The following is a 15,873-nucleotide window of genomic DNA, read 5'->3' as shown; positions in this document are numbered from 1 at the left end:
TCAAATAGACTTCATTATGATTAGGCAGAGATTCAGAAACCAGGTGTTGGATTGCAAAACTTTCCCAGGAGCAGACGTGGACTCTGACCACAACTTGTTGGTCATGAAATGCCATCTGAAGTTGAAGAAATTGAAGAAAGGAAAGAATGCAAAAAGATGGGATCTAGACAAGTTGAAAGAAAAGAGTGTGATGGATTGTTTCAAGGAACATGTTGCACAAGGACTAAATGAAAAGGCCGAAGGAAACACAGTAGAGGAAGAGTGGAGAGTCATGAAAAATGAAGTCAGTAGGGCTGCTGAAGAAATGTTAGGAAGGAAGAAAAGATCAACTAAGAATCAGTGGATAACTCAGGAGATACTAGACCTGATTGATGAACGACGAAAATACAAGAATGCTAGAAATGAAGAGGGCAGAAAAGAATACAGGCGATTAAAGAATGAAGTGGATAGAAAGTGCAAGGTAGCTAAGGAAGAATGGCTGAAGGAGAAGTGCAAGGATGTCGAAGGCTGTATGGTCCTGGGAAAGGTAGATGCTGCATACAGGAAAATCAAGGAAACCTTTGGAGAAAGGAAATCTAGGTGCATGAATATTAAGAGCTCAGATGGAAAGCCACTTCTAGGGAAAGAAGACAAAGCAGAAAGATGGCAGGAGCATATCCAACAGTTGTATGAAGGTAACGATGTAAATAATTTTGTTCTGGAACATGAAGAGGTTGTTGATGCTGATGAAATGGGAGACCCAATTTTGAGGTCAGAGTTTGACATAGCTGTGAGTGGCCTAAATAGTAACAAGGCACCTGGAATTGATGACATTCCCTCTGAATTACTGACTGCCTTAGGAGAAACCAGCATGGTAAGGTTATTTCATTTAGTGTGCAAGATGTATGAGACAGGAGAAGTCCCACCTGATTTTCGGCAGAATGTTGTTATACCTATTCCCAAGAAAGCCGGTGCTGACAGGTGTGAAAACTACCGCACCATTAGTTTAGTATCTCATGCCTGCAAAATTTTAACACGTATTATTTACAGAAGAATGGAAAAACAAGTTGAAGCTGAGTTGGGGGAAGATCAGTTTGGCTTCAGAAGAAATGTAGGAACACGTGAAGCAATCCTGACTTTACGTCTGATCTTAGAAGATCGAATCAAGAAGGACAAGCCCACGTACATGGCATTCATAGATCTAGAAAAGGCATTCGATAATGTTGATTGGACCAGGCTATTAATGATTCTGAAGATGATAGGAATCAGATACCGAGAACGAAGAATTATCTACAACCTGTATACAAATCAGTCTGCTGTGATAAGAATCGAGGGCTTTGAAAAAGAAGCAGCAATCCAGAAAGGAGTGAGGCAAGGCTGCAGTTTGTCCACTCTCCTTTTCAATGTTTACATAGAACAGGCAGTAAAGAAAATCAAAGAGAAATTTGGAAAGGGAATCACAGTCCAAGGAGAGGAAATCAAAACCTTGAGATTTGCCGATGATATTGTTATTTTATCTGAGACTGCAGAAGATCTCGAGAAGTTGCTGAATGGTAAGGATGAAGTCTTAGGTAAGGAGTACAAGATGAAAATAAATAAGTCCAAAACAAAGGTAATGGAGTGCAGTCGAACGAAGGCAGGTGATGTAGGAAATATTAGATTAGGAAACGAAGTCTTAAAGGAAGTAGATGAATATTGTTACTTGGGTAGTAAAATAACCAATGATGGCAGAAGTAAGGAGGACATAAAATGCAGACTAGCACAAGCAAGGAAGAGCTTTCTTAAGAAAAGAAATTTGCTCACTTCAAACATTGATATCAGAATTAGAAAGATGTTTTTGAAGACTTTTGTGTGGAGCGTGGCATTGTATGGAAGTGAAACATGGACGATAACTTGCTCAGAAAGAAAGAGAATAGAAGCTTTTGAAATGTGGTGTTACAGAAGAATGCTGAAGGTGAGATGGATAGATCGAATCACGAATGAAGAGATACTGAATCGAATTGGTGAGAGGAGATCGATTTGGCTAAATTTGACGAGAAGAAGAGATAGAATGGTAGGACACATCTTAAGACACCCAGGACTTGTTCAGTTGGTTTTTGAAGGAAGTGTAGGTGGCAAGAACGGTAGGGGTAGACCAAGGTATGAATATGACAAACAGATTAGAGCAGATGTAGGATGCAATAGTTACGTAGAAATGAAAAGGTTAGCACAGGACAGGGTGGCATGGAGAGCTGCATCAAACCAGTCTATGGATTGATGACTCAACAACACATATAACGAACCAAACATTGTTAACTGCATAAAGATCAGAAGGTTGGAGTGGGCAGGACATGTGCTGCGTGCTAATGACAGAATGATAAAGAAGATATTTAATGCAGTGTCAGAAGGAATCAGGAGAGTTGGCAGACCAAAGTAAAGGTGGGAAGAAAGGGTGAAAGATGATGTAAAGACAATTGGCATCAAGAATTGGAGGAACTCTGCACTTAACAGGAAAGAATGGGGAAAACTTCTTCAGAAGGCCAAGGCCCACAAAGGGATGTCTCGCCAGTGATGATGATGATGATGATGATGATGATGATGATGATGATGATGATGATGATGATGGAGGACCCAGTGTCTACTAGGCAACAGGACACATGCTAAATCTGAGTGACTGAAATGCTAATCTTTTCTGCGGAACATAGTAATGAACATGTCCTGTGAATATGAACTTCCTATCACTAGTCTTTCAAGGTGTTCTGTTTTTTATGAACATGAGTGTAGTAAGACAATTTTCAACGCCGTAATTCATCGAAAATGGACTACAGATTTTTAGAAGCAATACAAAAGTTTCGCTACAGTCGTGTGTCAAAATTATGTTCAGGAGGAAGGTAGGCCTACAACTTCATGACTCAAAGAAAAGCACTTTTCCATTTATACAGGGTGTTTGGGAAATATATATTTTCTGCTGGTTATTATAATGCCCTGTTTCAAAAATGAAATTGAAGTTGAAAAACTGATGTCTGCAGCTCATGTAGTATATAATGGTAACGACTTAGGGCTCTGCTGACATACATTATAATATTCTCTAGTGTGAAAACGAACGGTCGCTTCTTGTGCGCAATACATTTTCATACAATTTACGCATGCATACTACACTAGTGTCCAAAAGTTAAGCATAATAACTAAAAGAGGCCAAAACGCCTGAAAGGAATGTCAGACGGATTGCTGAACAAAAGGAAGCTGACTTACACACCATATGTCACACAACTTGTCCAAAAAAGACAGTGCCAGAAAAGTTCTGATAGCTAAGGTACACCTTTGACAACAAGTAACTAAACTTGACAATGTCTTCCACATTGAAATATGCTGTTAATAGGGTCTATGCTCTCTATCAGATGGTCCAAGTGCTCTTGTGGCAGTCGATCCCATTCCTCCGAAAGGGCAATGCGAAGGTGTTGGAGGGAACTTGGTGGAGGCTGACGGGATGCAATTTGCCTCCCCAATGCATCCCATGCATGTTCTATAGGATTCAGATCCGCAGACCTCGCTGGCCAGTCCACGCGACGAATGTCTTCCCCAGCCAGAAATTCGTCCACCAGAGCAACGCGGTGCGGTCGGGCATTATCGTCCATTACGAGGAAGTCTGGACCAAGCGCACCGCTGAAGAGTCGAACATGTGGTCTCAGTACCTCATCCCTGTATCTTTGAGCGTTAACAGTATTCCTCGGAATCCTATGAAGATGTGTTGGTCCGTACGGCCATTCAACATGATGCCGCCCTATACCATGACGGCACCACAACCATACTGGTCCCGTTCCAAGTTGTTCCTGTGGTTGTATCGGCTACCCGGTTCTCTCCAGATTAATGTGCGACGGGAATCGTTCTGCAAACTGGAGCGGGATTCATCTGCGAAGAGCACATGCCTCCATTCATTCATGGTCCAGTTTTGATGTTGACGGCTCCACAGTAAACGGGCTCGTCTCTGTGCTGGAATGATCGGGACACACACCGCTGGACGTCGGGCAAACAGCCCTGCTGTTCTGACCCTCCGGTACACAGTTTGCCGGGAAACGGCAACTCCTGAGACGGCTGCAAGCTCCGCAGACAATTGTCTTGCAGGTGCATTCCGATTTCGTCGGACGGTTAAGGCCAGATATCGGTCCTGCTGTGGAGTGGTTACCCTTGGTCGACCTGTACTGGCCTACGACTAACATCTCCTGTGTCTCGAAATTGTCTCCAAAGCCTGTAAATGGCACTTTGTGGCACATTCAAGGATACAGCGACTTCGGTCTGTGCACACTACAACAGGGCAAACACGACTGAGGGAATATGGGGCGCAGGCACTGGCTGTGTTTACCTTGCGGTTACGCCGCTAGTCAAAGCAGGGAACACTCCTTTCCTGTACAGAGCGAACACGCAAGGTTGGTAGGTGCATATGTCGTGCGATTTGCGGTCTTTTTCCTGTTGCCATGCTTACTCGTAACTTATGTTTAACTGTTGGACACTAGTGTAGGTACCTGAAGGTGCAGTGCAGCGATGTACTTAGAATTGTTCCTTGCACATTATGTATGTATACGTCCTGAAGCCGCAGTGAAGTGATGTGTACAGCTGCAGTGCAGTAATGTATTTAGAATTGCTTCTTACATAGTACGCATACATATTGCCTGAAGCAGTAGTGTAAGCCGAGGGGCAAACGAAGCTACTATCTACCTCACAAACATCACAATCTACTTCAAGGTCTCCCTCGGACAATCCATTCCTTAGCTTCATCTACACTGTCATTCCTTTTAAATTAGGAAACACCGAAGTATAATAATTGTAATAATTATTGTTACTGTAATAGCTGTAGTTTTAACCACATTCCTATTATTTACATTAACTTGTGAAATTAAGATCCTCTTAAGTGCAGTTTAGAATTGTAGTGTAGATATTTTATTAAATACGGTAGTTCCTTGCTTTCATTCTTCATTGTTGTTGTGTATTTCTTGTGTATTCCTTTTCCATATTCAGCTTACTTTTCTGTTAGGGCGTAGCAAGGTGAAATAGTAATATAATACGTCTAAGTAGTATTGAAGTGTGGCTGGTTTTTAAGCTAGTTACTTTACTGTCGTATGCTTCATGTGTGATATTCTAGACAATATGTCCTTTCGTTTTGTTCATTTCAGTTTTTCCATAATGAAGACCAAGGAATACAGGTGTAGGGAATGTGGGGTGTGAGCGGACGTTAAGAAATATGAGGGAGGAGTTGGGGAGTTTGAGGGAGATAATTAGGGGGACAGGTTGAAGGAAGGTAAGTCTCCCTACAGGATACAATAGGTGTACAAGAGGGATGAAAAGGAAAAAGGGGAAGTTGTAGAACACAGGGGCAATAATGTTTTAAGCAGAGGGCTCTATCCAGGGGAAGAATTCATGACAGGTATCGTTGAGAAATCGGAGCGATTCACTGCAGGTAGAACAAGAAAAGGAAGATGAGGAACAGGGAACTGTTGAAGAGGAGGGGAGAAGTAGCAGGAAAGAAAAAGGTAGGAAAAGGAAATGTATAATAGAGGATAGGTAAAGGGAAATAACTGGATCAAAAAGGGGGAGGGGAAGGAGGAATTAAATTCTGCAGCTGTCAGCAAAGATAGGTGAGATCAGTACGGGAGGGGATCGAATAAAGTGGGTGGGTTTGGGAACTCCATTGTTAAGCATGTGGGGGAAGTGCGTGGATGAAGGAGAGCCAGGGTAGAGTGTTATCCATGAATTATGTTGAGAATATTGAAAGAAAAGGATGGTGAGGGGAAGGCGGTAGTTTTTCACGTTGTTACCAACAGGTATTAGTACCGACATAGTTGGGGATGTGTGGGATCTGGTTAATGCAGTAAGAGAGAAGTTTAAGGGAGTGGAGGTTGTTATCAGTGGAATACTCTGCAGGAGGGATACTGACTGGAAGATGATAGGGGATTTAAATAAGACTATGTGGTAAACTTGGAGTGAGATCTGTGTAAAGGAGATGGGGATCTGCGCTCACATGGCCTTCACTTGAACCACAGTCAACTGTAAGTTAGGAGGTTTGTTTAGAAGGGTTATAAATATCAGGGAAACGGGGTGGAATGGAGTTGTGATACGATTACAGGGAAATGGAAGTCAAGTAAGGATGTCATAAAAATATTAGTGTTAAACGGTAGGAGATTTGTAAGGAAAGTAATAGAAATCAGCTATTGAATAAATATACTAGCTGAAACCCGTCAAGACGTGACGGTCAATGGGGTAAATATTTATTGAAGGATTTCCAATTCTCTGAGGGATGGTTTCGATAAATGTTCATATTCTAAGAAATTATTTAAGCCAAACTATGTAAAGATCTGATAGTGAATCTGCAACCTGGGTGATTGCCCTAAATGCAGATCAGTGGTGATGGATTGATTCGCTAAATTTTAAAAACATCATATTTTAATAACTGCGGACGTTCATCCCTACCGTCCGTATGGCTATTGGTACTTATCTCCAAAACACTCTGTATATTAATATTGTCTTCACTGCTTCAGAAGATGTATTTGCAAAATATCATTCTATGTTACCTGCTATGTACCACTCTGCTCATTCCACATAACTTCTATTTTACACACATTTTTAATAGTAGTCTACAAACTAGCGAAGATATTTAAATGCAGTTTTGCATGGTAGTTTATTTATTTTTCATTGCTATAGGCTATTTTTGTTGCCACAGTAATTTAACTTTAAGCATATAATTAGTAGTGTCAAAACGATATGTTCTATGACATTGAGCAATTAAGGTAAATTATTTTACGAAAGAGTATCTTATATATTCTAGAATAAGTAGATTCTCTCGTATTAGAGAACAATCATCACCCGGCCTTAAAATTAATTTCTCTTACCAACAAAAGAGATCAAAATATAATAATATTCTGTATAAATAAAAACGTACATTGACTATTTTGGAGAAGTTTTCATTCAGTTATCCGTTTTAGGTGTAAACTACTCCATATGTTTCTACCAAACTTTGTATCTGTCCTTGGGTAGGTATTAGAGTCAATATTATTTCGAAATCCCGGATTGTTTTGAGGGTTTATAAGCAGTCGAAACAGTGATTTTACTCTCCCACAAAGTATACATGACCAACCTTAATGAAAAAATTCCAGCGCTAATGGAAATCAATTTATAAAATCTTTTTTCACATGTGCACCTTATCGATTGGACGATAACAAGGGAGTTATCATTAATGGACTGTTTACAGGCTTCCATGTAATTTTAAGTTGGGTTAAATGGTTTAACTAAAGATCCATTTTACTCTTTTCGATAGAACAGATTATAAGAGAGGTTATTGTCAACGATTGGTTTCGTTAGTCTTCAGCCACTGTGCCAATCGCGGTTTCAGGTGAAGAACAATGTGTAACCGAGAAATAGGAAGAATTACGCACGACTTAGGACCAGGAACTGTATTGTTCAATAAACTCTGTGATCTGTCTCCACTTTGTTCAGGTTTATCGTACTTCACGTTACTGACACGTGCTTTTTTAAAAGAAGAATATCAGTTTACCATACCGTATTAAACGTTTGAATACAGGCTTGTAACTTCGCATAAATCCATTAAGGAATCTTGAAATCGATTACCAATTTCCGTGCGAAGAACGGGTACATATGCTAGAGCAGGAAATAAAATTGTATACATTTTGAATTGTTGTATAGAGGACTTACACATATAGGTTTGAGCATTCTGGAAAATTAAACTGATGTTCACGAGATGTGATTTTCTCTTTATAAATGTTGTTCTGTTATAAATTCTTGTGTTCCGGCAACCATCAAGGAGGCACAGAAATTAGGCTTTCCGTTTTTTGAAATTCGAAGAAATGTCGAGAAGTGTTAAGAAAGATATACGCATCGCCATATAGGGCAGGTAGATACGATTAGGCGTGGATACGAAGAATTTTTAACATTCGTTAGAAATAAACAATAGAACTCGAATGTCAGTGTAATAAAATACAATGGAAAATAAAATATCCAATTAGCGACAAATATATTGCTGACAGGTTTGCGGACTGTTTCTCCTCTTTATACTCAGAGAAACGAGCGCAGTATGATTTACTGATATCAGAAAACGGAAATGGACCATCTGATGATTGAGCTAAAAGTTATGAAATTAGTCCAAACGAAATTCAAAAGGCACTCCGCAAGATGAAACCTAAAGAAGCCGCAGGCCTAGATCTAGTCCCTCCGTATGTAATTAAAGGCTGTGGAGATATTTTATTATATCCTCTCTCAATTCTTTTTAACATTTAGCTAAAACTGGAACTGTTCCTGCTATGTGGAAGGTAACGCGAATGAGACTACTTCACAAGCCCGGAAACAGGTCAGTAATTAATAACTTCCGCACTAGCAAAAGAACCATCTTCATTCTTTAGGCGTGCCATCTCACAAGTTAAACGTAAAGGTTGGATGCGTCGTATTATTATTCTTCACAATTTAAGTACTTCTTCTTTACAATTTGTTTTATGTCCCACTGACACAGATAGGTCTTATGGCAACGATGGGGTAGGAAAGGCTTAGGAGTGGGAAGAAAGCGGCCGTGGTCTTAATTAAAGTATAGCTCCAGCATTTGCCTGGTATGAAAATGGGAAACCAAGGAAAACCATATTCAAGGCTGCCGACAGTAGGGCTCGAACCCACTATCTCCCGAATTCAAGCTCACAGCTGCGCGCCCCCAACCACACACCCAACTCGCCCGGTAATTTAAATGATGACAATGGAATGTGATTTACTGATGTAAAGCTATACAAAAAATATTGTTCATGCAGAAATTCTGATGGACTCAATTTCAGGGAGAACAAATGAAATATTTCCATTCGGGGATAGCTTCCCCTTTAGGGGAATCTTGACAGAAAGAACTGAATTAATAGTTAATAGATATTTTAATTCAAAATATTATTTAAATATTGTTGGAAAAACTAATTATGAGGCTGTATCTTCACGGCAACACTTGTGCGAGGACAGCTATCATTTTTGGATTTTCTCTCCCTCTAGAACAAAACCTATTTAGTTGCAGAATATGAATATGCTAATGTGACAAGCTTTTCCAAGTAATTACTAGGTTTCTTTAAAACCTGAACATTATTTCAAGAATGGTAACCAATGTGTGTTAAGGATGCAAAGTGTTGTTTAATAAACATTTGCAGCTGTTGAGTATGGAAAATTAGAATTTTACCCCATTTAAGCGAACCACTAAACAAAAATGTACAACAAATTTATCGTGACTATTTAGCTCATGGTTCCAATGACCAATCCAGTATATACGTATCACGAACTTCAACCAATCAACAGCTACCTGTAGCCACAATTTTATGGTTTTATATTTATCACTTTCATTCTACCGCATCTACATTCACCTATATTTTACATACGATTATCGGAAGAGTGCACTGAAGCATTTTCATAATACAGTTGAGCAAAGACCTCACAATGAACAGGACAGCCGACATATTGAGAGACTGTGGCACAAAAAGTTTAAATACAATAATAAAATAGTATAGTTTGCATGCTAAACGTTTTGCTCTTTGTATAGGTTATAGATACCTATGTAAATGATTTCTCTATATTTATGCACTTCTATTAGCATCACTTTTATCATTTTATAGTTATTCACTAAATGAAATAAAATGGAGCTTCAACTGTCTCTGGATAAATTCTGGAGCTCTCATCATAATGCTACAAATAATGAATGAATAGGTTTTACCTTGAAGGTAGAATGTAATCTTGCACATGAACTGTCCATAAAGCCAGAGTCTAGTGACAGCTACTCCCACAGCCATCGGCATACAGATGAGAGTCACCAGTAGGTCCGCCACCGATAAGTTGACAAGGAAGTAGTTGGTGACACTGAAACAGCAAAAAGAATTCATATTAAACTAGCCTAAACCCGTCAAAACATGATGGTCAATGGGGTAAATATTTAGTGAAGGATTTACATATGTCAGACATTCTTTGTTCAATTACTTTTCGGCAGTATTGCAACTTTAAGGATGCTAACTAAAAGTTCACACTCTTGACATTGTAACATATGCCATGGCTGAAAACAGGCTGAGATTAATTGAAATCTGCACGTTCCAGTGTTTCTCCTTCAGCTTTATTGATCGTGATACAATATGCTACGCGAATTGGAAATTGGTGCTATTTAAAAGCAAACGGATGTGTTTTATCTGATGGAGTTAATCATCTCGAGGAATTATAGCTCTCTGCCTATTTTGAATGTACAGTGCCCTGGGCTCCTAGTTTGCTATGAGCACAATGTCGGCCAAATCAGAATTGAGAATTGGCATATTGGCAGTTTATTCGTAGTAAAGGTACAATCCCTCGGATTTCCATGACAGTAAATTATAAACACGGAGGATTGACTCACTTTCCTAACGACCGGAGTGGAAGAATTTCACAGCCTTAGTGTTAAAATTACGACATGGAGAAAATGACTTCTATATATCTTCGAGATCACTTCAAGCTAGTAAATATAGGGAGAGCTACAATGAGATAGAACATAGCGCCGAATAGCTTCTTCTTAACTAAGCGACTCTCTGCAACACAATATAGACTGGAACAGCTGACCAGATAGACGTCCGATTGCTCATGGATGCTTGACTCCTTCCACCTCCCATCTCAGTGCTCAGCTCCCCCAGAATCCAGGTGGCCTTGAAGTACTGGCGAGCGCTTTGACCAATCAGAATGCTACATTTTCTTTAATAATTTAAAAATATACGGCAAGAAATGCGTATGCTTTCAAAGACACTCTAGAAATCTACAGGCCAAAAGATTTCCTCAGAATGCTTTACGATGTCAATTAGTTCAGCCATTCTCTCAAACTCGCGGTTACAAAAATCAGTCTAGTGTTTTAAATATGAAATCGACATTGATGTCCATGAGATTATATAATACTTCCTCTATAATTCCTTAAACACTTTATTTCCGCTCACATTCTCATGAGGTCGGGAAAGGACTATATTGTTAATACCGTAGAAAGCGCCATACATTATCTGTTTTACGAGTACAATAATAGCCACTGGAGAACGATAGAGGGTATATATTTGAGTAGTGTGTGAAACATCAGCACATGAGCAGGAATGTGTCATGTAGGAGATGCAAGTTATATTTCACTATGTGATTGTCACAGATCAAAACATTATCTATTTGTTTTTTCTAGTGGTTTAACGTCGCACTAATACATCGAAGGTTTGCGGCGACACAAGGATGGGAAAGCCGTAGGATTGGGAAGGTAGCGGGCGTGGCTTTAATAAAGTTACACCGGGCGAGTTGGCCGTGCGTGTAGAGGCGCGCGGCTGTGAGCTTGCATCCGGGAGATAGTAGGTTCGAATCCCACTATCGGCAGCCCTGAAAATGGTTTTCCGTGGTTTCCCATTTTCAGACCAGGCAAATGCTGGGGCTGTACCTTAATTAAGGCCACGGCCGCTTCCTTCCAACTCCTAGGCCTTTCCTATCCCATCGTCGCCATAAGACCTATCTGTGTCGGTGCGACGTAAAGCCCCTAGCAAAAAAAATTAAAAAAAATAAAGTTACAGTCTAAGCATTTGCCTGGTGTAAAAATAGGGAACCACAGAAAAGCATCTTCAAGGCTGCCGACGGTGGTATTCAAACCCACCATCTCTCGAATGCAAACTCACAGCTATGTGACCCAGTGGCGTATCCTGGAATCTCCACTGAGGCATGCAACTAGTAACCATGCAGTTAACTCAACGTATTAAGTAAATTTCAATTCTACTCACCCTAATTACATGTAGGTGAACTCGAGCCAAACAGTTTTACTGTAAGTTTCTGGATTGAACGTGCGTACACAATTCTTGTTTTCTGTTTTTAAATTTACGAGGGTCCGCCTCTGTGGTGTAGTGGTTAGTGTAATTAGCTGCCACCCCCGGAGGCCCGGGTTCGATTCCCGGCTCTGGCACGAAATTTGAAAAGTGGTACGAGGGCTGGAACGGAGACCACTCAGCCTCGGGAGGTCAACTGAGTAGAGGTGGGTTCGATTTCCACCTCAGCCATCCTCGAAGTGGATTTCCGTGGTTTCCCACTTCTCCTCCAGGCAAATGCCGGGATGGTACCTAACTTCAGGCCACGGCCGCTTCCTTCCCTCTTCCTTGTCTATCCCTTCCAATCTTTCCATCCTCCGCAAGGCCCCTGTTCAGCATAGCAGGTGAGGCGAGGTACTGGTCATCCTCCCCAGTTGTATCCCCCGACCCAGAGTCTGAAGCTCCAATACACTGCCCTTGAGGAGGTAGAGGAGGGATCCCTCACTGAGTCCGAGGGAAAAGCCAACCCTGGAGGGTAAGCAGATTAAGAAGAAGAAGAGGAAGAAATTTACGAGGGAAGGTTGAGGTCTCCCGGCTTTAACTATTTGAATCTTTTCATCAAACGAACGGCCAGTAAATGGCTTTTCAAACTGATTTACAATTATATCCGTTTTAGACTCATCCATCTTTAATACCACATCTGCGCAAGATATAATAAAACACCGAAAATACAATGAATTAACTCACTAGTTAGCCACAACTCAAGCACTGGAGGTAAGTCACCCCAGTGGCATTGGTCAGTTTCGTCACGTTGGGTTCTCGCTGGGGGGGGGGTAATCTGTGGGTCCCGTTCGCTGTAAAGATGCCGACTTTCTCCAAGTTGCTAACAGATGGCAGAGGGTAGCACGGATATAGGGTGACAAATTCTGACCAAGTTTCAATTGCAGCGACATCGTTCGGAGGGTTTCAGAACTACGTCTGCCACCGAATGCAATTTTAAGATTGAATGCCTTTCTTCCTGAACTCGTCCATTTGCTGTCTCTTTCTTCCTAGAGTGGTGTAGACGGCGAGACTACACCATCACCACACGTAGTCAAGCAACGGAACCAGTACAGTTGCGCGGACATTTTGAACTTCTGAGAGATGAAATCGTTAATATTCGACTTGAAACAACCTAAAATCGTACATCAGACAGTTCTTTGTGTTATCATAACGCATGCAATGAATGCCTTGCATTCAAGGAGAATACGCCCCTGATGTGACCCTAACTGCACGCCAACTAGCTCGGTACACAAGATTATCAAAACTTACTCCGCACACTTGCATTACATGAGCAGCGCATAATAAACGAGTCACTGCACTGATAAATAACGTACACTGTATATAAACCGAAAAAAAAATTCATATGGTAAACCATTCAGTACGATAATTTATTTTTATAGCATGGGGATTCAGGGTGTGTTTATCTGGAACGGTTACACATATAATCGCCCTAAAGGAGTCCACTTTTGATTTGGGTGGAGTGGACTTTCGTGTTTATATCCAGGCATTCGTTTTTCACACGATTCTCTGCCGTGACATGGACATGAAGTGTAGATTCTTCCTGCTTCCCTATCAGAATACTGTGCCCTTCAAGCGGTGGAAGAAATGTATATTTTTAGGGTGGCAGTTTCATGTACATGTGGATTACAAGAAGACATCTTTTACTTTGTATCTTTTCAATATTTTAATGAATATTAAAAGATGTCTATCTACAAGATGTGTAATGTACACTGTCCGGAGTACAGCGTAACAAAACCAAGTAGGCAGGATGACTACTCCTATGCACCAAGCAAAAACTTGACTTGAATTGTCTTAAGTTCAGATTGTTGTTCTTTTTTCTTCTTCGCCGAATGAGTTAGCCGCACGGTTAGGGGCGCGCAGCTGGGAGCTTGTGTTTGAGAGACAGTGGATTCGAGCCCCACTGTGGACAGCACTGAATGTGGTTTTCCGTGGTTTCTCATTTTCACACCTCGCAAATGCTGGGGCTGTACCTCAATTAAGGCCACGGTCAGTTCCTTTCCACTCCTAGCCCTTTCCTATTCCACTGTCGCCATAAGGCCTAAGAGTGGCGGTGCGACGTAAAGCAGATTTTTAACTTGTTTTTCTTCTTCCTATTACGGTGTCTTTACCAATATTAGCAGGGATTTCCCTAGTGACTGTTTCAACAGCCAAATACAAAGAGAGTCCAGTTTTTTTGGTGTGTTTCTATCTTTACGCCCCTCCACCTGAGGAATATCTGCGACTTGGTGCAGGCGTGAAATACAGTACTACCCTATGGAGAACCAATCAACGGACCACATATTCTTAAGTTATGATTTCACGCCCTTGCGATATTTCTACTTTCAACACAAGGCACCAAATATCAAAGTTATTGAGTTTCAACGCATTTCAAAACCTCATGAAACTCTACTTTCTTCCACAATAAACTGTATACCAATATATTTTCCGTTATTTTGATCTTGCCAATCTATCAGACTCTTAATTACTGTAAATAACTAGTCCTTACTGATTATACAAGCTGTTTGAGAGACAAGTACAAATATTTTTCTGATGGCTTTGGTAGACATCAAAACACAGTAATGTCCTATGTCAAAACTAAATAAATTGAAAATTTGATTTTGTAAATCAGGTAGTATTTAATGATGAACGATAAGGGCTTTGCTGACAAACATTATAATATTTTCTATCCATACTACCTGAAGCTGCAGTGCAATGATGTGCTTAGAATTGTTTCTTGCATATTACGTTTGCATATGTCCTGAAGCAGCAGTGAAATGCGTACAGCCGCAGTAGAGTGATATATTTAGAATTTCTTCTTACACATTACGTAATGTAACGTGTTGGCGGGGTAGATAAATAAATAAATGAGTACAGAACCTGGTAGCGACCTATTTCTAAGATTTATTAACTAAGCACCACAATTACAGATTTACACACACACAGACGATAGCCGAGCTTACTACTTACACACGTACACAGTTACACACACGGTTCGCGCGCGCTCTCTCTCTTCTTCAGTTTCTCATGTTCCATCTACAATGACACACACACAGAGTTATCGATTATTTACAGTACACTCTCTCAGCCACTCAGTCACACTCGTTAGCGCTGTCACGGTCCACAGCCTACACGTCAGTCTCGCAGGTCGGGATGGTATCCGCTGTTCACTCAATCCGTCGAACCCCGTTCGCAGTCCGCACGTCGGCACCCAGTGTTCCCTTCGCGCTGCTCCAGAACACTCCAGGTTCTGCTCCAGCAGCCGGCCTCAAGGGACACACACACACACACACACACGACATCGGGGAAACAGGAACGAGTCCTCGGCTCCATCAGGCTGACATCTCAGCCCAGGCTATCACTGACTGCGCTCTTCGCTAACTCACACCAGCGAACTCAATCTCGTTCTCGCTCACTCACTCTCTAACTGACTCTCACTGTCTGTCACTCCAAGTTACTCCTCTCCTTATATACCTGCTCTGGGCCTTCCAGAACAGTCCGGATGCTAGATATATCCAGGAACCTCGCGAGATAGAAGACTCCAGATTAATAGTCGAGTAATTTCCGTCGTCGTCTGCTGTGGGACCGCGGACGGAGGCGAGAGGGCCGGCCTAGCACCAAGTGTTGCTCGTGATTGGCGCGCTCAAGCGTAAGGGGGGGGGGGGGGACGATACGATGACGCCGCCGGCACGTAGCGAATTGGCATGGCGGACGCCATAACCATTACATTATGCATACTGTACTGCCTAAAACCTGGTACGGTGGGTGGTATAAGTAAAGGGGCAAACGTAACAACCTCCTACCTCACAAACATCGCACCTTCAAGCTCCTTCCTCCGACAAATCATTCCTTAAATTTGAAAACGAAATACGATCACTGGGCCTTTTGATTACCAGAGAGTGAATTCACTCTAAAATATATTTAGTGGATTTTTCTATTTTATTTAGAATTGAGTGAATTTTTATTCGACGCTGTAGAAAGGTTTTTAAGAAGGATCTCTTATGAGCTTTGCTTTTACATATTAAGATAGGTACACTCATCTATGAGCTGAGAAGGTCTACTGTCTCAATTCTCAATTTTAAATCAA

General features: G+C 41.2%; 1 protein-coding gene across 1 annotated transcript in view; it reads right to left on the bottom strand.

Moving 5' to 3' along the window:
- LOC136865931 (galanin receptor 2b-like) overlaps nucleotides 1-15,873 on the bottom strand; it is a 220,177-nt gene that overhangs the window by 198,169 nt on the left and 6,135 nt on the right. Inside the window, exon 2 of the mRNA XM_068226450.1 lies at nucleotides 9,692-9,834. Within this exon, the coding sequence (XP_068082551.1) occupies nucleotides 9,692-9,834 (143 nt within the window). The remainder of the gene's footprint in view (nucleotides 1-9,691; nucleotides 9,835-15,873) is intronic.

The sequence above is a fragment of the Anabrus simplex genome, chromosome 1 (assembly GCF_040414725.1).
Source record: "Anabrus simplex isolate iqAnaSimp1 chromosome 1, ASM4041472v1, whole genome shotgun sequence".
In the NCBI taxonomy this organism is placed as follows: Eukaryota; Metazoa; Arthropoda; class Insecta; order Orthoptera; family Tettigoniidae; genus Anabrus; species Anabrus simplex.
The sequence above is the reverse complement of the archived record's forward strand: the minus strand, read 5'-3'. Positions and strand labels throughout refer to the sequence as shown.